The 24262-nt window shown below is 42.8% G+C and overlaps 1 protein-coding gene and 1 pseudogene across 2 annotated transcripts in view; one reads left to right on the top strand and one right to left on the bottom strand.

Moving 5' to 3' along the window:
• The window catches only part of SLC47A1 (solute carrier family 47 member 1), a 48677-nt gene extending 28817 nt beyond the window's left edge, over positions 1 to 19860 (top strand). For both annotated transcript variants that reach the window (XM_049702437.1, XM_049702436.1), the window contains exons 12-17: positions 60 to 135; positions 6905 to 6974; positions 7724 to 7856; positions 17496 to 17590; positions 18645 to 18699; positions 18959 to 19860. In XM_049702437.1, coding sequence (XP_049558394.1) covers positions 60 to 135; positions 6905 to 6974; positions 7724 to 7856; positions 17496 to 17590; positions 18645 to 18699; positions 18959 to 19188 — 659 coding nt within the window. In that variant the 3' untranslated portion in view covers positions 19189 to 19860. The remainder of the gene's footprint in view (positions 1 to 59; positions 136 to 6904; positions 6975 to 7723; positions 7857 to 17495; positions 17591 to 18644; positions 18700 to 18958) is intronic.
• Positions 1 to 24262, bottom strand: part of LOC117200323 (receptor-binding cancer antigen expressed on SiSo cells-like) — a 108785-nt pseudogene that overhangs the window by 44416 nt on the left and 40107 nt on the right.

Here is a 24262-nt window from a genome sequence, read left to right as displayed (position 1 = left end):
GAGGATTTGTCACACTCGGGAGCACTTTCATTTCCTGCTGTTTCTTCTGTATTTTCCAGGTGTTTGCGCACTTGTAACCGGTATCTTACTTGCTGCTTTAAAGGATGTGGTAGCCTATGCATTCACCAGTGACAAGTATGTACCATCTTCTAGGAGAACATTTTTAGTTTTATGCTTGCTTTCTTCACTATACTTTTCTGACTCTGAGTAGCATTTTACTCCATAGGAAAATCTGTAGTGCAGCTGGGAGTGAATCTGAAGAGGTTTGAATGAAGGAAGCCCATGGAAACCCCCTCCACCCCTCCAATACCCAGTTCATTTATCAAATGCAAGTGGGCTTTCTCTTGTGCTCGGTGTGTTTTTGCTCAGAGATACACAGAAAAAGCACATGGAAAAAACCTCATCCCCAGAAAGGCACCTCCCCGTCCAGGGCACGCTGGCAGCCAGCACACCTGAATCATCTGGGCAGTGTTTGCATAAACCACTGACCCAACCTTAGGTAGAATTTTACTGCATTTTCTGTAATGATGTGTTTGTGTAATTATTTAGATGCAATAAAGTGTCTTGAATAAACCAAATCCTTATGAAGAAGCTTCAGGAATTTGCACCAGTTGCCTCAGATTATGCTTATGGAGAAATTCGGTTTTATTACTTTTAAGTGTGCTCTTCTAGTTTGACCCAACCCCACTGGTTTTAGACCAGTGCTTAAATATATTGTAAAATCTGAGGGCTAGGGAGGTGGTCAGATGGAGGTACAGGAACTAGATTTACGATCCTGCGTTAAACCAACTAAAAAACTGGACAAAATCTGTGTTTTTAAAAATGGCATTCAGACATTGGACCACAGGCAGCCCAGATAAATCCCTGAGGAGAACCCCGTGATTGCCCCAGCTTACCGTGAGGGAGTTTCCAGGACAAAGTGCAGACAGGGGCCCTGGGAAAGCGCCCCCCCCATCTCCTTGGGTTGGGGAAATGGAGTTGGGAGTGGGGAGGCTCTGTGGCGAGTTCCCAGGCAGAGTCCCAGAGCAGGGAGAGCACCTGGAGGGCGCCCAGAGAGCGCTTTGGAGATCTATGGAAGCTCTCCCTCAAGTCTTCAGCCGACCGCTGAGCCAATTGTGCGTGTAAGGGTCCCACCTGAGGCCAGGGAAGGTGGGGTGAGGGACGGGAAGGAACACCTGAAAGGAGCAGGCAGAACAATCCTTGAAGCTCATAAAGGGTCGGGAAGAGTTTGTGTTCCCACCACGTGGAATGAACAAAACCTTGTAATGCATGGGATGGCTGGTGGAGTTCTCAGAAGGTCCTTGCCTCAGGAGAAGGAAAATTAGCCCTAGAATGAAGCCTGCTCTGGTCCCACCTAACAAAGCTTAAAAGTAGACTTGGAAAGGATCAAATTGTTTCCAAGAAATTTAACTGTATTAGAGCTCAAGAGTACTTCAGTTATTACAAGAACATGCAGTATTCGACAAACTAAAATTCACGATGTCTGCATCTAATTAAAAATTACCAGGTATACAAAGGAGCAAGAAATTAAAATCCATAGAAACATCAATCAGTTGAAACCAACCCAGAAATGAAACATATGATAGAATTAGTACACAGGGATATTAAAAGTTTTAATAACTATGTTTTGCATTTTCAAGAAGATAGAGGAAAACGTGAGCATGCTAAAGTAAGACATCAAAGATTTTTTAAAAAACAAATTGAACTTATAGAGCTGAAAGAAAATGTCTGAAATGAAAATATATTGGATGAGAGTAACAGCAGATTAGAATAGTGTAGAAGAAAAGATTAGTGAACTTGAAGATAGAGCAATAATACATATCCTAAATGAAATGTGGTGAGAAAAAAGACTGGAAAAAGATGAATATCAGTGAGCTGTGATTGGCCTAAAAAGGCTGTAACTAGGGTTCTCAAAACAGAGAGGAGAGGGGACAGGAAAAAAACCTGAATAATGGCAAATCTTTCTAAATTTGGTAAGATCTTAGAATTAAAGAGATCTAAAAGGCTATTTGATGTAATCACTCATCTTACATCAGGATTCCTCCAAAACATCCTTGCCAGGTTGTCCAACTTACACTTTCATAACCTCAGTGGGTGAGGATCTTGCTACCTCTGAAGGCAGCTTTGATTCTCAGGACACCTTCCTTTTTTTTTTAAATTAATTATTTATTTATTTTTGGCTGTGTTGGGTCTTTGTTACTGTGCGCGGGCGTTTTCTAGTTGTGGTGAGCTGGGGCTACTCTTTGTTGCAGTGCATGGGCTTCTCATTGCAGTGGCTTCTCTTGTTGTGGAGCATGGGCTCTAGGTGCGCAGGCTTCAGTAGTTGTGGCTCGCGGGCTCAGTAGTTGCAGCTTATGGGCTCTAGAGTGTGGGCTCAGTAGTTGTGGCGCACGGGCTTAGTTGCTCCACAGCATGTGGGATCTTCCCAGACCAGGGCTTGAACCCGTGTCTCCTGCATTGGCAGGTGGTTTCTTAACCACTGGGCCACCAGGTAAGTCCCAGGACACCTTCCTTATTTTGAGCTGAAATGTACCTGTAATTTTCACCCACTTATTCTGGTTCTTGTGCTTGGAGGAATCTAAATCCATTTCTGAGTTAACAGCCTGCAGATATTTGAAGGCATCTCTCATGCTCTCTTCTCCATGGTAACCATCTGAAATTCCTTCAGACATTTCCCACGGAATGCGATTTTGAGTCTCCACTTTGGAATTCATACAAACCTGAAGGCAGTGCTCTTAGCTCCATTTAGAGCAGAACTGTGTCCCCTGTACCTCATTCTACCTGATGGACTTCTGGTGAAGCATTAGGTTTTTGGTGGCTGTACGACACCGTGTCTGTGGAGCTGGTTGCCAGTGCGCCCCTGAGCAGCCCTAGCGTCCACATTCTGCACTCCTGTGGTTATCTTCTTGGACCCAAATGCAGATCCTACTTTTGTACCCATCAATCTTTATTTTCTTATTTTCTGACTCATCTTGACATTTTGGGTTCCTAATTCTGTCAGTGACAGTATTTCCTATCCTTTTCACCTTCTGGCATCTGTACACGTGATACATGCTTGTATATCTCCATTTCCTCCTCCTTTGCCTAAAGCTCTGGCATCTTCACTATAGTGTTCTCACCCTCCAGACCCTAGCAGCATCCCGGCTGAACTCAGTATCCACATGGATGAGCCGTCCAGTGCCCCAGTCCTCAGCCCAGTAACCTCTGCTCTCTGCAGGCACACTCTCCCGTGGTCATGCTTGGGGCTCTGTCATTACGTTAACTGTTCCAGCTCCAGTCCACAACTCCCAACGCTTCCAACAGCCATGTCTACTAAGAGGATTCCTCAGCTGCTTGGGCTCTCCAGTCTGTGGGCTCCTCTGGTCCTGCACTCTTTCTCAGTCCATCATGACATTCCTGCCTTTACACCTTCCCTTATGTAGCGTAGGTGCCATGGCTCATTGTCTGCGGAATTCCTGAATCCCTCCTGTATGGCAGAACCCCAGCCTGGAGGAACCCAGGTGCACACTGTGTGTGTCAGTAGCGCATCACTTTCGGAAAAGTCACGGAAGAGGGCGTGTTGGTTCCACTACAAACTTATGGCCACAGTTAGACCCTCAGCATCAAAAGTAAGTCCATCTTGCTTTTCTTTGGCCATCTCACTGTCCATCACTGCAGTCCATATTAGACCTTCTCCACGCTCCTCAAACCACTGACCCCACTGTACCACCTTCAGCCATCACTCCCAGCAAATGACTTGTCTCTCCCTTGAGTTTATCCTGTTTGGAGTTTGTTGAGTCTCTTGGATTCATGTCTTTTATCAAATTTGGGAAGTTTTCAGCCATTCTTCCTTCAAGTATTTTTTCTGTCTTCTCTCTCACCTCTGGCACTCCCATTATGTGTGCTGTTATAATTGATGGTGTTCCAACAGGTCTTCATTTTTCTTCATTCCTTTTTCTTTCTGTTCCTTAGTCTAAATAATCTCAATTTGCTTACCTTAAGGTTCACTGATTCTTCCTTCTGCCAGCTCAAGTCTACTGCTGAGGCCCTCTAGTGAATTTCTCATTTTATTTTTTGGGTTTTTCAACTCCACGGTCTTTATTTTTTATAATTTCTGTCTCTCTATTGATAGTATCTACTTGGTGAGGCATCATTCTCATACTTGCCTTTAGTTCTTTAAACATGGTTTTCCTTAACTCTTTGAATATATTTGAAATAGGTGACTTAAAAGTCTATTTTAGCGAGTCCAAAGTCTGTGCTTCCTCAGAAACAATTTTTATTTATTCCTTTTTTCACCCTGTATATGGACCATACTTCGTTGTTTCTTTACATGACTCATAATTTTTTTTTGAAAACTAGATTTGGGTTTTTTTTAGTGGAAGTCTAGTTGATTTACAATGTTGTGTTAATTTCTGCTGTACAGCAAAATGATTCAGTTATACATCTATAAATACATTCTTTTTCAGATTCTTTTCCCTTATAGGTTATTACAAAATTTGACTATAGGTCCCTGTGCTCTACAGCAGGACCTTGTTTTTTATCCGTCCTATATAGTTTGCCTCTGTGAACCCCACACTCCCACTCCACCCCTCCCCCACGGCCACCGCATGTCTGCTCTCTATGTGAAACCTAGACATTTCAAAATATTACAATGTGGCAATTCTGGAAGTCATATTCACCCCGTCCCCTGGGTTCTTGTCGTCGATGCTCTTGTTTGCTTAGTGACTTCTAAGAACTATTTCGGTAAAGGTCTGTGTTCTTCGTTGAGTGTGGCCACTGAAGTCTCTGCTGCATTAGCTTAGAGGTCAGCTAATGACCGGACAGTCTGCATCCCAAACATCTCCCAGTCTTGGCTGACGGGCTCTCTACGTGCGTCAGGTTCACCTTCAACACCCAGCTAGGCAGTTTACAGCTTGGCCTTGACTTTCACTTCCTGTCCATGCAGAGTCTCAAGTTCAGCCCCAGGTGAGAGCTTAGGCCCTTCCTGGTGTTTCTTGAGCCTCTGTGCAGCCCTAGGCGTGCGTGTGGCCTTCTAGATCCCCAGTAACATGTCAGAGCTTCCAGAGCGAGCCCTGATACAACCCCTCGTCCCCAGCCTTTCCTACCAAGCTGCTTGGTTAGTGTGGTGTTTGCCCTGTTTCCACTGCCTCAGGAAGCAGCAACTAGAACATTTGCCTGTAAATTTTTTTAAAAATAAATAAATAAATTTATTTATTTTTGGCTGCATTGTGTCTTTGTTGTGGTGCGCGGGCTTCTCATTGCGGTGGCTTCTCTTGTCGTGGAGCATGGGCTCTAGGCACACGGGCTTCAGTAGCTGTGGCTCGCGGGCTCTAGAGCGCAGGCTCAGTAGTTGTGGCGCACGGGCTTGGCTGCACCGCGGCAAGTGGGATCTTCCCAGACCAGGGCTCGAACCCGTGTCCCCTGCAGTGGCAGGAGGATTCTCAACCACTGTGATACCAGGGAAGACCCTTTCAGATATTCCTTTCAGATTGTCCTTGGCCGTGCTTAGGCGCAGGTGAATCTTTTATTCTGCCTGGCACTTTGTAGGCTTTCAGTCTCAAGCAGTGGATTTTTCTTTAGCTCTAGGAAATTGAGATAAATGATAGTATTTATGGATTAATTTGACATGTGTCTTTTCTGTGGTTACCTGTGTTTTGGGATATTTCCTCAGATTTACCATTAAAATTTACTCTCTAGCCACGTCCCTTTCATTGTCCAGTCTTTAAGTGGAATGTGGTATTTTAGTGTTCATATTTTTCATTTCTAGTTACTTTTCCCAACTGCTCTTTTTCCTTAAAATGCCTGTTTATGAATATTTCTAAGAACAGGAATTATAATTTTTAAAAGTTTCTCTCTTTGCGTTCTTTCTGTTTCCTTTTGCGTCAGCTCTTCTGCCTGCTCATTTTGGTCTTTTTTTTGCGCTGTTGATTTTCTTCCGTGTTTGGTGCATGTTGGTTTAATGTTTATACTTGTGAAGGAAGGACCACACCGTCACTTTGACTAGTAGAGACAGTGCAGGGTTAGCCGACGCTGCCGTCCTGGGTCTGCTCCGCGGAGGAGGTCGCTGCGCTGGTGAGAGGGTTGCCTGCGGGCTCTGCCTGAGTTGGTGGCACCTGCTGGCTAACAGTCTTCTCCACAGGCTGAGGGGAGGGAGGCCAGAGCTCTGGGGGGAGCACCGCCGTCTGTTGTGTTTTGCATCCACACTGGCCCCATGGTGTAGGCCTGCGGTCACCGCCACTCTGCTGAGTCGTTCTCCAGGGCCCCTGAGCCCCACGCGAGGCCTTCGCCAGACAGACCTTCCAGCACAGCCACCAGAGCTCAGGGCATCCCTGAGGAGGGCAGATGTTTTCTCTGCCTTGAACACTGGCCTCCAGCTGCATTTCTGAGGAAGACTCCCAGCCACAGGGGAAGATTACCCTTCACAGGCTGAAACCTGCTTTTTCTTCCCAACCCTCACTTTTTTTTGAATTTTATTTATTGTTTATACAGCAGGTTCTTATTAGTTATCTACTTTATACGTATTAGTGTATATATGTCAATCCCAGTCTCACAATTCATCACAGCAACCCCCCCTCCCGCCACTTTCCCCCCTTGGTGTCCATACGTTTGTCCTCTACATCTGTGTCTATTTCTGCCCTGCAAACCAATTCATCTGTAACCAACCCTCACATTTTTATACTCATCAACAAAACTTTAAGAATTACGCTCTGTTGTGGCAGCCTAGCCCATGTCCCTTTTGACCTAAATTCTAACTGGTGACATTGAAGTTAGTGAGGTTTTATCATGTCCTCATTTTATCAAATAGGAAAGTAGTATGTGGACTGAGTTGACTGGTTGGTCACTCTGGCAGGTTTGTCCAGCCAGCAGGTGATTAGTGCCACACTTAACTGTGAGTTTTGGGTCACTGACTCTTTTTCTCCAACAGAGATGTCGTGTCCCTTGTGAGCCAAGTGATGCCCATTTTTGCTCCCTTTCATCTGTTTGATGCACTTGCGGTGAGTGTTTGCAGTGATTTTACCTCTGTGTACTATATGCAGCACAATTTTGTGTGTCTAGTTTTTTGGTTTTTTTTTTGCGGTACGCAGGCCTCTCACTGTTGTGGCCTCTCCTGCTGTGGAGCACAGGCTCCGGACGCACAGGCTCAGCGGCCATGGCTCATGGGCCCAGCCGCTCCACGGCATGTGGGATCTTCCCGGACCGGGGCACGAACCTGTGTCCCCTGCATCAGCAGGCGGACTCTCAACCACTGCACCACCAGGGAAGCCCATGAACTATTTTTAAATAGAGATTTAAATGCTGTTACTTGGTGGGTTTCTGGATGAAAGCTGCTGTAGTTGTTAACGTAACTTTAAAATATATATATATATATTTATTTATTTGGTTGTGTGGGGTCTTAGTTGCAGCTCGCAGCCTCCTTAGTTGTGGCCTGTGGGCTCCTTAGTTGCGGCATAAGAACTCTTAGTTGCGGCACGCATGTGGGATCTAGTTCCATGACCAGGGGTCGAACCCAGGCCCCCTGCATTGGGAGCGCGGAGTCATATCCACTGTGCCACCAGGGAAGTCCCTTAACATAACTTTAGAAGGCAAATGTTCTCCTTTATCTCTTATGTAAGGTGCAGTCCCTGTCTTGATATAGGGTGTGTGACTGTATTCAGAGCTGTGAAATACCAGGTTGTGTTCTGCCCTGATGTGATTGATGACACCTGAATGACTGCAACACTGGTTTTGGTTTTCCTCTCTCTAGGGCACCTCTGGTGGAGTCCTGAGAGGTGCAGGAAAACAAAAGATGGGTGCTCTCCTGAATGCCATCGGTTATTATGTTTTTGGTTTTCCCCTTGGAGCATCTCTGATGTTTGCTGCTAATCACGGGATAATAGGTACGTGTCTGATTCCTCGGTGACTTACCTTACCTCTCACCTGTCCTGTTAGGATAAACTGCTTGAGATACAAAGCAGTTGTCTGGGAAGTGACCCCTGTGGAATAGGAAAAATGATTTTCTCCCTTTGGTATATGAAAACAGTTTGTGTATTCAGTATACAAAAACACTGGAAATGTCGACTTGAAGAAAATAAACGTGACCCTGCCCTCAGGATGAGACCAAGATTAAGTAATTACACAATTATTCTATTTGGGTTAAGTACTGTGAAAGCTGCGATCCCCTATGATGGCTTGGAGCAGCTCCCTGAGGTCGTAATGCATTAGCTTAGTCCTGAGACGTGACTAGAATCACCTAGACGAGGTGACCACAGTTTGTTGAAAAACGATTCTTTCTCTGTTGAATGGTCTTGACACCCTTGTCGAAAATCAGTGGACCAGAGACGTGTGGGTTTATTTCTGGACTCTGTTCTGCTTCATTTGTCTCTATGTCCAGCTCACGCCAGTACCGCACTGTTTGGATTACTGTAGCTGTGCAGTAAGTTTTTGTTTTTTAAATTTAATTTTATTTATTTTTTTATACAGTAGGTTCTTATTTTATACAAGTTTTTTAAAATTTTTATTGAAGTACAGTTGATTTACAATGTTGTGTTAATTTCTGCTGTACAGCAGTGACTCAGTTATACACATATAGACATTCTTTTTCATATTCTTTTCCATTATGGTTTATCACAGGATACTGAATACAGTTCCCTGTGCTCTACAGTAGAGCCTTTTTTATCCATCCTATATATGATAGTTTGCATCTGCTAATCCTGGACTCCCAGTCCATCCCTGCCCTGCACGCCGGGAACCATGAGTCTGTTTCTGTTTCTTGATATGTTCATTTTGTTCCTTTGTGTATTTTAGATTCCTGTGCAGTAAGTTTTGAAATTAGAAAGTGAAGTATTCCAAGTTTGTTCTTTTCCAGTTTTTTTGTTTTGCCCATTTAGGGCCCCTTCCAGTTCTGTATGACTATGAGGGTTAGCTTTTCCATTTTTGTAAAACAGGCTGTTGGAATTTTTTAGCGGGACTGCACTAAACCAGTTAGACTGCTTTGGGGAGAATACTGCCATCTTAAAAATATCAAGTCTTCCAATCCATGAATACAGAACGTCTTTCCATTTATTTGGGTCTTTAATTTCTTGCATCAGTGTTTTGTAGTTTTCATTGTACAAGTCTTTGACCTCCTTGGTTAAATTTATTCCTAGATATTTGATTCTCTTGGATGCTACTGTAAATGGAATTATTTTCTTAATTTCCTTTTCAGATTGTTCTTTGCTGGTGTATTGAAACACAGCTGATTTTTTGTGTGTTGGTCTTATAAGTTTATAAGTTGATCTTATAAGAATTCATCGATTAGCACTAGTATTTTTGTGTGTGATGAATTCTTTAGAATTTTCTATATACAGGGTCACATCATATATAAATATAAATAGTTTTACTCCTTTTCCAATTGTAATGCCTTTTAGTTCTTTTTCTTGCCTTATTCTACAATAGGGTTTTAACATTTTTCTATATTCTCCTGCAGTACTTTTATTATTTATTTTTTTAAATTTTTATTGGAGTATATTTGATTTACAATGTTGTGTTGGTTTCAGGTGTACAGCAAAGTGAATCAGTTATACATATACATATATCCACTACTCCCATATACATCATTACAGAGCAGTTTTATTTTTAATTAAAAAATAATGTAAAGCTACAGTTTACAGGATGTAAGATAATTTTCATGAAGGGCTTTTGCAGAAATACGCTGTTTATGTAAATTATGCTGCTCAAATTTATGACATCAGATGCGATCTCCTGTTGGCTCCGTTTCACACTTGGAGAAACTAAAGTCTGAGCAGGTGAAGTAATGTGTCCCACAGACAGTAGGTGACGAGACAGGATTTGAACCCAGATGCCCCCAGAGCCTTTCTTTTGCTGCGATGCATGTCTCTCTGAGGGTTATGATTCCCTCATTGATCCTGAAGAGTCACTGAGCACCTGTATGTGTTGGCCCTGGGTGGTGCTGGAATCTGAGGAATGTAAAGATAAACAGGCTGGATCCCCGTTTGTTGTGAGCTCACCCCAGGCTCTTGGGTTTTATTCCTCTCTGTCCTTTGGCACCCTTTCCATATTACACTCTTGGGATGTAGGCCTTGCCCGAGGTTCCTCTTGCTGACCTGTCCCCACTCTCCTCCCTGGAAGGCCCAGGGCTCTCAGCTGTCATCTCGGGGCCTGACTTGGAGCCTGAGCTCCTGGCTGCCCAGGTGTTCCTTGTCGGTCACACCATCGCCTCTGGTTTCTGGCCCCTTCCTGGTTCAGTCCCCTGGTCAAGAGCCTGGCCCCAGTCACGCTACCAAGTCTCACCAGCTCCGACTCTGTAATCTCTCTTCTTGTAGAAAGTGGGGTTTGTCACACTTGCAGGGGAGAGGAGTTGAGAGCGTGTGCTGGCTGTGCATTTATCTGAGCGTTCGTCATCCAGCAAACTCTGCACCCACTCAGGTGCTCTTTGTTACGCTAATTAAGGGGGGGTCCCACTCAGCATCCGGTTTCCTGTTGTTGGGGGTCAGTGAGGGGACGTATTTGAGGCAGATTCTGTTGTCCAGACACCTTGTTTTTTCCTCAGGGAAATTCTTCCCTCCTGGGTCTCATCTCAAGATAGGACCAGTAGACCTCTGTCTGCAGAGAATAAATGCACTGTTGCCAGAAGACTCGGGAGCCAACTCTGAATTCCACCTGCCTGGTGGTCTACGGCCTGGAGGCCATCTGTGTACTTATAAAATGGGTGCTCCTCTGACACCCTCAGCTTTTTAAAAAAATATATATATATTTATTTGGTTGCACCGTGTCTTCTTGGCGGCAGGCGAGCTCTTTAGTTTTGGCATGTGGGATCTAGTTCCCCGACCAGGGATTGAACCTGGGCCCCCTACATTGAGAGCGTGGAGTCTTAACCCCTGGGCCACCAGGGAAGTCCCACCCTCAGCTTTTATGTTCAAATACTGGACGAACATTTTGGAAATGTTAGCCTCTGCTCAGTATAGTTTTTATCATTTTCCTTGTAAAGCTTTTGCTCATTTCTTGTTAAGGTTATCCCCATTTTATCCTTTTGTGGCCATGGTAGACAAGGCCTTCCCTTCCATCCTGTAATCTAAGTGGTGGTTGTTGGTATATTTGAGGGCTGTTAATTACTGTCTGTGAATTTTGTAGCTTGTTAAAATTCTGAATTCCTCTTATTTGAATAGTATTCAGTTGATTCTCACGGGTTTTCCAGGTATACAATCATATCGTGTACAAATAGCTTTATATTCTCCTTATCAGATGTTACACCACTGATGTCTTTTTCCTGCCTAAAGCCTCTAGTAGAATAATAAATTGTTGTGGTAATAGTGGAAATGCTTGTCTTGTTCAGGACTTCAGAGATTGTGCTTCTGATGTTTCTCTACTAAATAGCATGCTGGATTGGGGGCTGACATACATAAATACACACAATGTAAACACACATACGTTAACAAACGTGTGCATGTCTTCTTAAATCACGTTCAGGAAGTATCCATGGAGTCTGCTTTACTGAAAGTTCCCAACAGAAATGGTTGAGAGTTTTGTCAAATGTAATTGCATGTCATGTAAATAGAAGTAGTTCTACTCCTTCCTTTCTAGTGTTTTTGCCTTTTTCTTGTTCTGGCAAGAACTGCTACAATAGGATTTTAACGTTTTTTCTATATTCTCCTCTAGTATTTTTTATTTTTTAACATCTTTATTAGAGTATAATTGCTTTACAATGGTGTGTTAAGTTTCTGCTTTATAACAAAGTGAATCAGTTATACATATACAAATGTCCCCATATGTCTTCCCTCTTGCGTCTCCCTCCCTCCCACCCTCTCTATCCCACTCCTCTAGGTGGTCACAAAGCACTGAGCTGATCTTCCTGTGCTATGCAGCTGCTTCCCACTAGCTACCTATTTTACATTTGGTACTGTATATATGTCCATGCCATTCTCTCACTTTGTCCCAGCTTACCCTTCCCCCTCCCCGTATCCTCAAGTCCATTCTCTAGTAGGTCTGCATTTTTATTCCTGTCTTGACCCTAGGTTGTTCTGACCATTTTCTTTTTTTTAGATTACATGTATATGTGTTAGCATACGGTATTTGTTTTTCTCTTTCTGACTTACTTCACTCTGTATGACAGTCTCTAGTTCCATCCACCTCACTACAAACAACTCAGTTTCGTTCCTTTTCATGGCTGAGTAATATTCCATTGTATATATGTGCCACATCTTCTTTATCCATTCATCTGTTGATGGACACTTAGGTTGCTTCCATGTCCTGGCTATTGTAAATAGAACTGCAGTGGACATTTTGGTACATGACTCTTGTTTGAATTATGGTCTTCTCAGGGTATATGCCCAGTAGTGGGATTGGTGGGTCGTAGTTGCTCCGTGGCATGTGGGATCTTCCTGGACCAGGGCTTGAACTCGTGTCCCCTGCATTGGCAGGTGGATTCTTTAACCATTGTGCCACCAGGGAAGTCCTAAATTTTTATTTCTTAATTTAAAATTTTTTACCTGAGGTATATAGTTGACGTATAATATTCTACGTTACAGGTGTACAATACAGTGATTCACAATTTTTAAAGGTTATACTCCATTTATAGTTGTTATAAAATATTTGCTATATTGCCTGTGTTGTACAATATATCCTTGTGGCTTATTTTATACGTAATAGTTTGTACCTTTTAATCGTCTACCTCTATCTTGCCCCTCCCTGCTTCTCTCTCCCACTGGTACACTGGTTTGTTCTCTGTATCTGTGAGTCTGCTGCTTTTTTGTTGTCCTCTCTAGTTCATTGTGTTTTTAGCTCCCACATGTGAGCGAGATCACAGTGTTTGTCTTTCTCTGACTTATCTCACTTAGCATGATGCCCTTCAAGTCCATCCATGTTGCTGCAGATGGAAAAATTCCGTTTTTTATGGCTGATCTCCAGTGGAATACTTATCTACCATAATCTTCTTTATCCATTCATCTGTTGATAAACAGGTGCTTCCGTATCTTGGCAATTGTAAATAATGCTGCTATGAACACTGGGGTGCATGTATCTTATCGAAATAATGTTTTTGTTTTTTTTGAATATATACCCAGGAGTGGAATTGCTGGATCATATGATAGTTCTATTTTTAGTTTTCTGAGGAACCTCCATACTGTTCTCCATAGTGGCTGCACCGATTTACATGCCCACCAACAGTGCACGAGGGTCCCTTTTCTCCACATCCTTGCCAACACTTGTTATTTGTCTTCTTTTTGATGATGGCCATTCTGACAGGTGTGAGATGATATCTCGTTGTGGTTTTGATTTCTATTTCACTGATGATTAGTGATACTGAGAATATTTTCATGTGCCTGTTGGCCACCTGCATGTCCTCTTTGGAATAATTTCTATTCAGTTCTGCCCATTTTTTAATTGGGTTTTTTTTTTTGATGTTGAGTTGTATGAGCTATTTATATACATTGGATGCTAACCCTGTATTGATCATATATCATTTACAAACACTTTCTCCCATTCAGTAGGTTTTCTTCACTTTTTGTTGACGTGCAAAAGATTTTCCTTTGCTGTGCAAAAGATTTTACGTTTTATCAGGCATCATTTGTTTATTTTTGCTTTTATTTCCTTTGTTTTAGGAGATGGATCAAAAAAAATTGCTAGGATTTATGTCAAATAGTGTTCTGCCTGTGTTTTCCTCTAGGAGTTCCATGATATCTGGTCTTACATTTAGGTCTTTAATCCATTTTGAGTTTATTTTTGTATATGATGTTAGAGAATGTTCTAATTTCATCATTTTACATGTAGCTGTCCAGTTCTCCCAGCACCATTTATTGAAGAGACTGTCTCTTCTCTGTTGTATATTCTTGCCTCTTTGTCGTAGATTGACAGTGTGTGGGTTTACTTCTGGGCTCTGTGTTCTCTTCCATTGATCTATGTGTCTGTTTTTGTGCTAGTACGGTACTGTTTTGATTACTGTAGCTTTCTAGTATAGTTTGAAGTCAGGGAATGTGATTCCTCCAGCTCTGTTCTTCTTTCTCAAGATTGTTTTGGCTATTCTTTTGTGTTTTTCCATGCATATTTTAAAGTTATTGGTTCTAGTTCTGGGAAAAATACTATTGGTATTTTGACAGGGATTGCATTGAATCTATAGATTGTGCTGGGTAAGATGGTCATTTAACAATATTAATTATTCCAATCCAAGAACACAGTATATCTTTCCATCTGTTTGTGTTGTCTTCAGTTTCTTTCATCAGTGTCTTATAGTTTTCCGAGTACAGGTCTTTTACCTGTAGGTTTATTCCTAGGTATTTTATTCTTTTTGGTGCAATGGTAAATGGGATTGTTGCCTTAATTTCTCTTGCTGATAGTTCGTTGTTAGTATACAGAAGTGCAATACAATTGTTAGTATAAAGAAACAATCCCATTAATACTTTTAATTAAAAACTAAGTTTTTAGTGCCTGTTGAGATGATCCTATAAATTTTCTCCTTAGATCTCTTACGGTGATAAGTGATATTATTTGATTTCTTCATGTTGAACAATCCTGATCATTATGTGCTACTCTTTTAGTGAGCTGCTGGATTCTACTAATATTGTATTTAAGAATTTTGCAATGGTAGTTATAAGACTGGTCAGTAGTTTCATTTCTTGGTGTAATCTTTGTAAAGTTATGACATTAACAGTATTAATATACACTTACTACATAAGGAAAATTAAAAATGTTCCCTTTTTGTATTCCCTGGAACAATTTACATAGTGTAGGAATATTATTATTATAAAGGTTTGGTTAAATTATATGAAACTGTCATGTCAGGCATTTTGGAGGAGTTTGTTACAGCTTTCACAATTTCTTCTCTGAAATCAGTTTGCTTAGACTTTATCTTTTTGGAAGGGGGGTCAACTTTGGCAAATTATACATATTTTCAGAAATCTATCCATTTTATGACTCTAACTGTATAGAATTGTGCAAAACAATCTGTCATGTGCTTTTGGGGTATGTTGTGTGTTCTGCATCTATATCCACATCTGCAATTTCTATGGATTTCCTTAGTAACGATGAGCTGTGTTTTCTGCAGAATATAGTCTGATTCGAGGACTGACCCAATGCTGTAGTATGTATTCAAGTAGATCCTTCTGTTCTGTGTCAACCAGTACATTTTTACCGTGTAAACAATTTTGAATCTGTCCCCATTGCTCTGTGAAATTTTAATCCCGCAGCTGTCGTGAGAGCCTTCTGTGTCCACACAAACAGAGGTGCTTAGTTTCTTATCCTGACTTTTTGGAAATGTTGTCATGTGATGGCTTAATGAGTAACTGTCCTCAATGTCATGTCTCTTTGGATGACCGGTTCAGGCTGGGAGCCTGTGGGGTATTTGATCAGTGTCAAGCAGGATTTCGCCCTTCTCTGTTTGGGACACAGAACTGCCAAGTATTTATTACGGTCTCATCCCTACCAAGCACCGTCGTCGACACCAGGGAAATACCGTTTAACCAAAGAGCCAGAGCCTCTGCCTGATGAGCTGCTGGGGTTTCACAATTCAGCTTTGCTTTAAAAAAGCAAAAAACCTAAAAACCTCTCCTCTACTAGACACCGAGCTCTTTAGAATAAGAACATGGCAGATCTCGCTTTTTGTCCATAAAAGTGCTTCTCGCTATTGGACTTATTTAGCAGGTGCTCAGATTTGTTAAATAACACTTTTAAACTATTAATTATACGTTAACAACATGGAAATCTTGTGAAAATACATAAAAAATATAATGATGAAAATTAAAATTACCTCTAGTTCACTCCTCAAATATTTCCCTGAGGTATTTCAATGTATTTTATTCCAGCCTTTTAAAATTATTTTTCTCCCAGTACTTTTTGTTATTCACAGAGTGGGGTTATACTGAATATGTAATTTCCCCCGGTCCCATGTTAAAGACATGGCTTTTAGTAATTCTCTAGTATTTCCTTGTATCGTTTATTTAATGCTTCCCTTCCCTAATAGTGGACATTTAAATTGCCCCCCTTTTATCTTTTAATTGAAGTATTGCTGATTTACAATGTTGTGTTAATTTCTGCTGTAGAGCAAAGTGACTCAGTCATATGCATATATATACATTCTTTTTTATGTTCTTTTCCATTACGGTTTATTCTAGGATATTGAATATAGTTCCCTGTGCTATACAGTAGGACCTTGTTGTTTATCCATTCTGTGTGTAATACTTTGCATCTACTAACCCCAAACTCCCAATCCATCCCTCCCCCACCCGCCCCCCCACCTTGGCAACCACAAGTCTGTTCTCTGAGTCTGTTTCTATTTTGTAAATGAGTTCATTTGTGTCATATTTTAGATTCCACATATAAGTGATGTCATATAGTATTTGTCTTTCTCTTTCTGAATGACTTCACTTAGTATGATAATCTCTAGGTCCATCCATGTAGCTGCAAATGGCATTATTTCATTCTTTCTTATGGCTGAGTAGTATTCCATTGTGTATATGCACCACATCTTTATCCGTTCCTCTGCTGATGGACATTTAGGTGGTTTCCATGTCTTGGCTGTTGTGAATAGTGCTGCTATGAACATTGGGGTGCATGTATCTGTTTGAATTATAGTTTTGTCTGGGTATATGCCCAGGAGTGGGATTGCTGGATCATGTAGCAACTCTATTTTTAGTTTTTTGAGGAATCTCCTTACTGTTTTCCATAGTAGCTGCACCGACTTACATTCCCACAAACAGCGTAGGAGGGTTCCCTTTTCTCCACACCCTCGCCAGCATTTATTTGTAGACGTTTTAACGATGGCCGTTCTGACCAGTGTGAGGTGGTACCTCATTGTAGTTTTGATTAGCAATTCTCTAATAATTAGCGATGCTGTAAGTTGCTCCTCTTTTAAATAACATTGTGACGAGCATCCCGGGTATATGAATTATTAACGACATTCCTGAGTCTCTCCTTAGGATGGGTTCCTAGGAATGGAATCAGTCCATCAAAGGGTATAAACTGTCCATCCATCTGCTTCTCAACTCGAGAGGTTATTCCAGTGAAATGGCCGGGAGTCCACGGGAGGCCCAGCCTCAGTGACCTCTTGCCAACGTGGGGCCCCAGACATGTGAACAGGTTAGCAGACTAATTCCCAGTTTATACTGGGTTCCAACTCAAGCCTAGACAGCTGGCTTTGTAGTGCAGTTATTCATATGTGAATGGGTATTTTATATCCACTTTGTTACACACTGATATTTAAGTGATTTAAATAGTTTCTTCTCATAAGGAGATAGGCATTGTTTATAATGTTTCTCAGTCATCTCTTGTACACAGCAATTGGAGAGATGGTTCTCAAAGTGGGCTTCTAGAAACATCAGTCTCACAGGTACATGCACACACCCATCTAAAGCCTTCCAGCGGGTTCCCACTAGAGTTGGAATCAAACCTGGTCAGTGGTAAGCGTGCGTCTGATCCCGGTCCATAATTATCTAAGATTTTAGCGTAAGCTGCAGGTTACGCTGTGGATACAGTAGTTACGGGAGAATGTTAATGATGCCAGGAGGGGGACTGCAGAAAATCTGAACGGGGTACTTGTTTCCCACCCACAGGTCTCTGGTCCGGATTGACGGCCTGTGTCTTCTTTCAAACCCTCTTCTACTTGGTGTACATCTGGAGGATAAACTGGAACAGAGCGGCAGAGCAGGTAACAGAGGGCGGGTCCTCTTAGAGATGGGGCCCTGTTGATCCCAGGGCAGGTAAGGAATCTTTCATGGTGAAAATGGTAAGAAATCCATTGGCAGCATGATGCACTTTGTTTAGTGAAATGCATCCAACGTGAGAGTTGGGGGCAAAAGGAAAGCCTGTGTCAGCACGTTTTCCTCTTAATGTGGAGTTAATTTAGTATCTACCAAGCAGGGCTCAGCCAGAAAGAAAGAGAATTAGCTTAGAAACTATTTTGCTGTTTTGGTGTGGTAGTCTTAGAAAAGCAGTAGTGTTTCCTGATCTGTTGTCTAGTTTTAGGCGTCTGCAAAAGGATCTTTTGGTCCATGGTTTCCTAAGAAATGCAAATTGCTAAGTGCCTGTGATCAGGGAAGTTCTTGGGGCAGAACCTGTCCTGCGGGTTCAGGAGCGGATCCTGATCCTCTGGGCGTCTCTGTGTTGAAGTGTGAGCCCCGCTGACTGTGTCCGGGTGTGAGAGGAGATGGGTGGGAGGTCGGCGAGGGGAGGTGTCCTGGACAACCCGCGAGGAGGGGCTGAGGCTTGCAAACCGCCACAGTCTGCGTCTTGACCACCCTCGAGGATTCGCAGCCCTTCTGCCTTTCCTTATGCTGACGTATCATGTCCTTCCTCCCTTCAGTGTGATCGCTGGAGGGAATGAAGTGTACAGGACGTTAAGTTGGACCGTAAACTACCCCTTAGGTGATTGTACCATTTATCTTTAGACTTTGTTCCTTTTATCGGGATTTAGGAGCAGTAAAGGGCACAGTGCGAAAAACATGTTAAGTTTGCAATTATGGCAACAAGTGGCTTTTTATGCCATGTTTGTGAGCTGATATTGGGGTGAAGAATATGGTTTCCGGTGTGGCGTTCTACTGTCGCTGGCTTTTTCGGGACCAAGCAAGACCGCGCACGATGCTGTCACCTGTAGCGATGCTGTCACCTGTAGCGTAGTTTCCGAGGGAGCCTAACCGCAGTTTAACAGCAGTGACTGGCCTCACCTGACTGCACCTGCTTTACCTCTGTGATGCTTTGTTTAGGCACAGGTTCGGGCCGGGCTGAGAGGGACGAAGGAGGCCGTGCCCACCGCGACAGGTAATTTATGGGGCCCGTTCTCCAGGGTCCTGATTCCCGGTTCTCACGCCCGGAACTCGGTGCATGAGCTTCTGCTCCCTCGCGCAGTGCAGCTCGTCTCTGCCTCTAACTGGGAGGCCAACTCTGTGTTCCCCTCTGGAACATGCTTAATAACCCCACACGTAACAAACCATTTACAACGTAGGCTCATGTCACCTTCAGGAATGCCCTTTACTCAGACTAGCACGTAAGGAAATATCTCACTGTTCTCTGCAAACAGATCTGTCCATCCTAGACAAAGACGTAGCCGATGGGGTGATCCTACCTGACGTCATCCAACCTGAGAGCCAGACCACGCAGCTGGTGGAGAACAGCTCGTGTGGGGTGGCCACCATCGGGGAGGTCTTGACGGGGGCCCAGCTGATTTTGTATCACGGGGCGGCTGTAGTTTTAGCTTTTGCTGTCCTGGTAGCAGGAATTTTAATAAGAGTTTTCACTGACCGTGGCTGAAACGGAATCACCCCAGCCCACAAACTAGCAGCGACAACGACATGCCACACAGGAAGCATGGGAAGTGACCCTGGTCACCGGGACAGTGGTTTCGCTCTCAACTAAGTGTGGAGAGGATACCAGTGATGTGTGCTTAGTTATTCTGAGTGTTTGCACGATCTTACTGCTTACTGAAGATTAAGAAAAGAGTTATAATTTTAAGTGAACTTTTCTCCCAACCGTTAACTCTATCATGGTTTTTAAATCTGTAAATTTGTTTTTTCCGGCTTGAAGTGTTCTTTATGCTGTCAGTATCTTTTGTCTTCCAGGAAAGCAGGTCCTCTAACATTAACCGCTGGTCACGTTGTCTTTTTGTTTCTCTGTTACGTGTTCAGTCTTGTTGGTGAGTTTGTACAAAGTGCCGTCTAGTCCGGTCCCATGTAGTGCCGTGTAAACTTTTTCTTTTTTGCGGTACGCGGGCCTCTCACTGTTGCGGCCTCTCCCGTTGCGGAGCACAGGATGCGCAGGCTCAGCGGCCATGGCTCACGGGCCCAGCCGCTCCGCGGCATGTGGGATCCTCCCGGACCGGGGCATGAACCCACATCCCCTGCATCGGCAGGTGGACTCTCAACCACTGCACCACCAGGGAAGCCCCCGTGTAAGCTTTTATAAAATAAACACTTTAAAATGCGAGCTCGTACTATTTATGATAACTTGTAGCTTACTGCCTTTTAAATTTTCGTTAAACTTTTGTATTCTCTCCTGCAGCTCAGCCCCCAGATGCCAGCAGGTGTGGCTGTACCTCTCGATGGAGAGTTTTAGAGCCTTTTATAGGGAATTGGACCAACCCAAATAGGAAATCCTAAAAGGAATGACTGACATTGGGCTTCCCCAACACAAAGCCCACTCGATGACCTGGAGAGCAGTGTTCCCCTGGGCCATCTCCCCGCCCTGCCCTGGGGAGGCAAGTGGGCAGAGCTGGTACAGACCAGTCAGAGGAGACAGCGGCTGCAAGGTTCAGGGAGAGCACCAAATATTGTCACCATGCTACAGAATAGGATGCTGTGGGATAAAACACCCAGGAAAGTTTTGAGGTGAAATTCATATAAAATTAACCTTTTAAAGTGTATAATTCAGTAGCATTTAGTACATTTAGTGATTTTTGTTTTTTTTTAAATTATTATACCATCTTGGTGTGAAGTGTCTCACTGTCATTTTAGTTTGCAGTTCTAATGCACATTACTAATGACATCATCATTGCATAGGTTTACTGGCCATGTGTGTATCTTTTTTGGAGAAATGTGCCCACATTTACATTGAGTTGTTTGTTGCAAGAGTTTGTAATACACTCTGGATGCTGGGTCCTTATCAGATGGGTGGTTTGCAGTATTTTCCACCCCCAATTCTGTAGCCCATCTTTTCACTTTCTCAATAGTGTCTGCTCTATGAACAAAGAGTTTTTAATTTTGATGAAGCCCAATTTATCTATCTTTTCTGTTGCTTTCATTTTTGTTGTCATATCTAAAAATCCACTGCCACACTGTCAGAAAAAAATTAAGACTCTTTCCAGTGCGACTTGTTAAGGAGCTTGGAAGTCATCACCCTGTCCTCAAAAAAAAAAGAGCAGCATGAGTCATTTCTCTTCTGCCACCAAACGGGGGGGGCTTTTCACGCCAACAACCAATGCTCCAAATCTTCCAACACCAGCAGGATGTGCAGTGATTCCGTTCAACTGTGACACTAACCATGTGTCAGACCCCATGGGTTAAGGGCTCAGTCCCATGAGACTGCCACCCATACTTTTGACTGACAGTCTATAAACTGGGGTTCTTGTGACCCTCTCCTTGTTCAGTAGTTTGCTAGAACAGCTTACCAGGGACTCAGGAAAACACTTCCCATAGGATTACTTGTTTGTTATAAAGGATACAACTAGGAAGAGCCACATGGAAGAGATGCACAGGGTCAAGTACAGGGGTGATGGTGCTCAGGTGGTCTTTCTGATGACCAGCCGCCCTCCTGAAGCTACGTAGGTGCCCCCCCCCCCATGAGTCACGTTATTAGCATTAAACCCTAAACCTGAAACTTCTCTACAAAATAGTCTTTTTAAAATGGGCACACGATCTGCATTGACATTTCTCCAAAGATGATGTACAAATTGCCAATAAACACATGGAAAGATGCTTAACATCTTAGCCATTAGACAAATGCAAAGGAAAACTCCAAGGAGATACCACTGCACATGCGCTAAGTGGCTGTAATAAACACAGATGCAAGCACTGGCGTAGATGCGGAGAATCTGCAACCCTCATACATTACCGGGAGGAATGTCAGATGGTGCTGCCACACAATTTCACAGTTCCAGAAAAAGTGAAACAGAGTTACCACCTGACTCAGCAGCTGTACTCCTGGGTACATACCCAAAGAACTGAAAACATGTCCACACAGAAACTTCTACATGAATGTTCCTAGCAGCATTATTCAAGACAGCCAAAAACTGTTTAATGAAATTATAATATTCAAAATGCCCAGTTTTCAATACAAAATTACTGTGCACGCAAAGAATCAAGAATGTATGGCCACTTACCAGGACGAAAAGATTAACAGACACTATCCCCGAATGAATATGCCCAGACGGAGACAAAGAAGTAAAGGAACTAGGAGCACGATCTCAACAAAGAGGAAGTACAGGAACCAAACAGAAATCCTGGAGCTGAATAACACGAAACCCGAAGTGAAAACGTCACTGCAGGGGTTCTGCGGCAGACTGGGGCAGGCAGAAGAAAGCCGGGGAAGTTGAAGGAAGGACTGATCTGACACCAACTGGGTGTTTACAACTCAGGTCAAGTCTGCCACTAACTAACTGGAGTCGACATCAGGTCCCACAAGTTAAAGAACCGCATCTCCAAAAAGACTGCCCTTCAGATGCCAGCCGTGAGTGGGGTCCCCAGGCCAGCCACAAATAGCCAATAAGCACAAGAGAAGATGCGCCACATCATTAGCCATTTAGGAAATGCACATTAAAACCACAATGATAGCACCTCACACCTATTATGATGCCTGTAATCACACAGTAAAAAAATTTAAGTAAGTGTTGGTAAGGGTGTGGAGAAAGCTGGAGCCCTTGTGCATTGCTGGTGAGAATGTAAAGTGGTGCAAGCTACTGTGAAAAATAGTTGGGCGCTTCCTCAAAAACTTAAACATAGAAATACTGTACTATCCAGCAATTCCACTACTAGGTTACACCCAAAGGAATTAAAAGCAGGGACTCAAACAGATGCTTGTACACCAGTGTTCGTCACAGCATTACTCATGATAGGTGATGGAAACAACCCAAGTGTCCATCACAGATGTATGGATTTATATGTATACAAAGGAATATTACTGAGCTATAAAAAGAATGGAATTCTGACACATGCTACCACAGGGATGAATCTTGAGAACATTATGCTAAGTGAAATAAGCCAGATACAAGAGGACAAAAATTGTAGGATTCCACTTACACGAGGTACCTGGAGTAGGGAAATTCACAGAGACAGAAAGGATAAAAGTTACCAGGGATGGGGGGGCGCGGAAATGGGGAGGAGTTATTTAATGGGTACAGGCTTTCCGTTTGGGATGATGAAAAGGATCTGGAAATGGACAGCGGCGACAACTGAACAACAGTGGGAATGTACTTAATGCCAATGAAATCTACATGAAAATGACAACTTTTATGCTATATAGTAGTACAATAGAAAGGATGAAAGGCAGAAAAATTAATGCTAATATATCAATATGTACTGCTGTTCTTGGAAAAAGGAACAGAAGAAGTATTCAAACAAGTAACAGCATGAAGTCTGACACTTTAATGGGTACTCTGTACCTAAAAAACAAACAAAAATCAGTACTAAGAGCCTGATGACAATTCTGTTCTTGGATGACAAGTAACGTCTAGATCTTTAGGAAGAAGGAGCAAATCACCCACAAAGCAGGAAAAAAATCAGGTGGCTTCGCAATTTCTTCTACATAGCTGCATTAATTTCTGGCGGACACTACAGCAATGTCTACAAAGTTCTGAAGCAAGAAAAATGTGACCCAGGACCATCTGTCCCTCAGATGCTCAATAAAGCCAACACACACATAAATATCCTCAAGCATGTAACACCTCAGCAGATATAGCACCCCTGGCTATTAAAAAAAAAAAAAACTGCTTGCAATCAAAGTAATTCAGGAATTGGACTCTGGTAGAAGGACCGGCAATACGGAAATAAGGAAGTAAGGCTTAAGAACAATGTGAGTTGTGATCACAGAACAGAAGGTAAATGTAAAGATAATGTTTTTTAAAAAATCAGGAGGCAGGGAATGCAGAGGTGGGAGAAAGCATAAATTATGTTTTCATATCAGTAAATCCTATGGAAGGTTGAAAGGTGGGGTCTAAACAAGCTTTAACTTCTTCCCGCCCAGGTACGCTGGGCTCTCACTGCTGCGGCCTCTCCCGCTGCGGAGCACAGGCCCAGCCGCTCCGCGGCATGTGGGATCCTCCCGGACCGGGACACAAACCCGTGTCCCCTGCACTGGCAGGCGGACTCTCAACCACTGCGCCACCAGGGAAGCCCCTTCAACTTCTTTTTTTAAATAACTCTTTTTTACACTAAGATATTTAAATTAAATACTGTCTCATTATGAAACCTCACTTGAAATTCAGCAGTTCAGCTTCACTTTAGTCTTTCATTGAATTTAAGAGTAAATTTAATTGCATTTAAAAATAGTACTACAGATAATCCCATTGCTATCAGCTTATTTACTTTCTATCCTCACGTGTATGTACGTATGAGAGAGATCTGGAGTGACATCCACCAAATGTCACAAGTAGTGTTATCTCTGAATCTCTGAGAGGAGGAATCTGGAATTATTTTTTTCCTCTTTGCTTTGTATAATTCCGTATTACTTAAATTTTTAAAACCGATGACTAATGTCATTTTTACAAAACAACAGTAAGTTATTTCTTTACAAAGAAGTGGGCCCTTCACGCACTAAGGCCATGAAATATTCAAGAACTTTTCAGGGCAGCGGAGACAAGGACCCCACCAGACACCTCCACCTCCGCTGACCCCCA

This window comes from Orcinus orca, chromosome 19 (genome assembly GCF_937001465.1).
Source record: "Orcinus orca chromosome 19, mOrcOrc1.1, whole genome shotgun sequence".
Classification (NCBI taxonomy): Eukaryota; Metazoa; Chordata; class Mammalia; order Artiodactyla; family Delphinidae; genus Orcinus; species Orcinus orca.
Note: the sequence above shows the minus strand (reverse complement) of the source record. Positions and strands in the feature narration are given on the sequence as shown.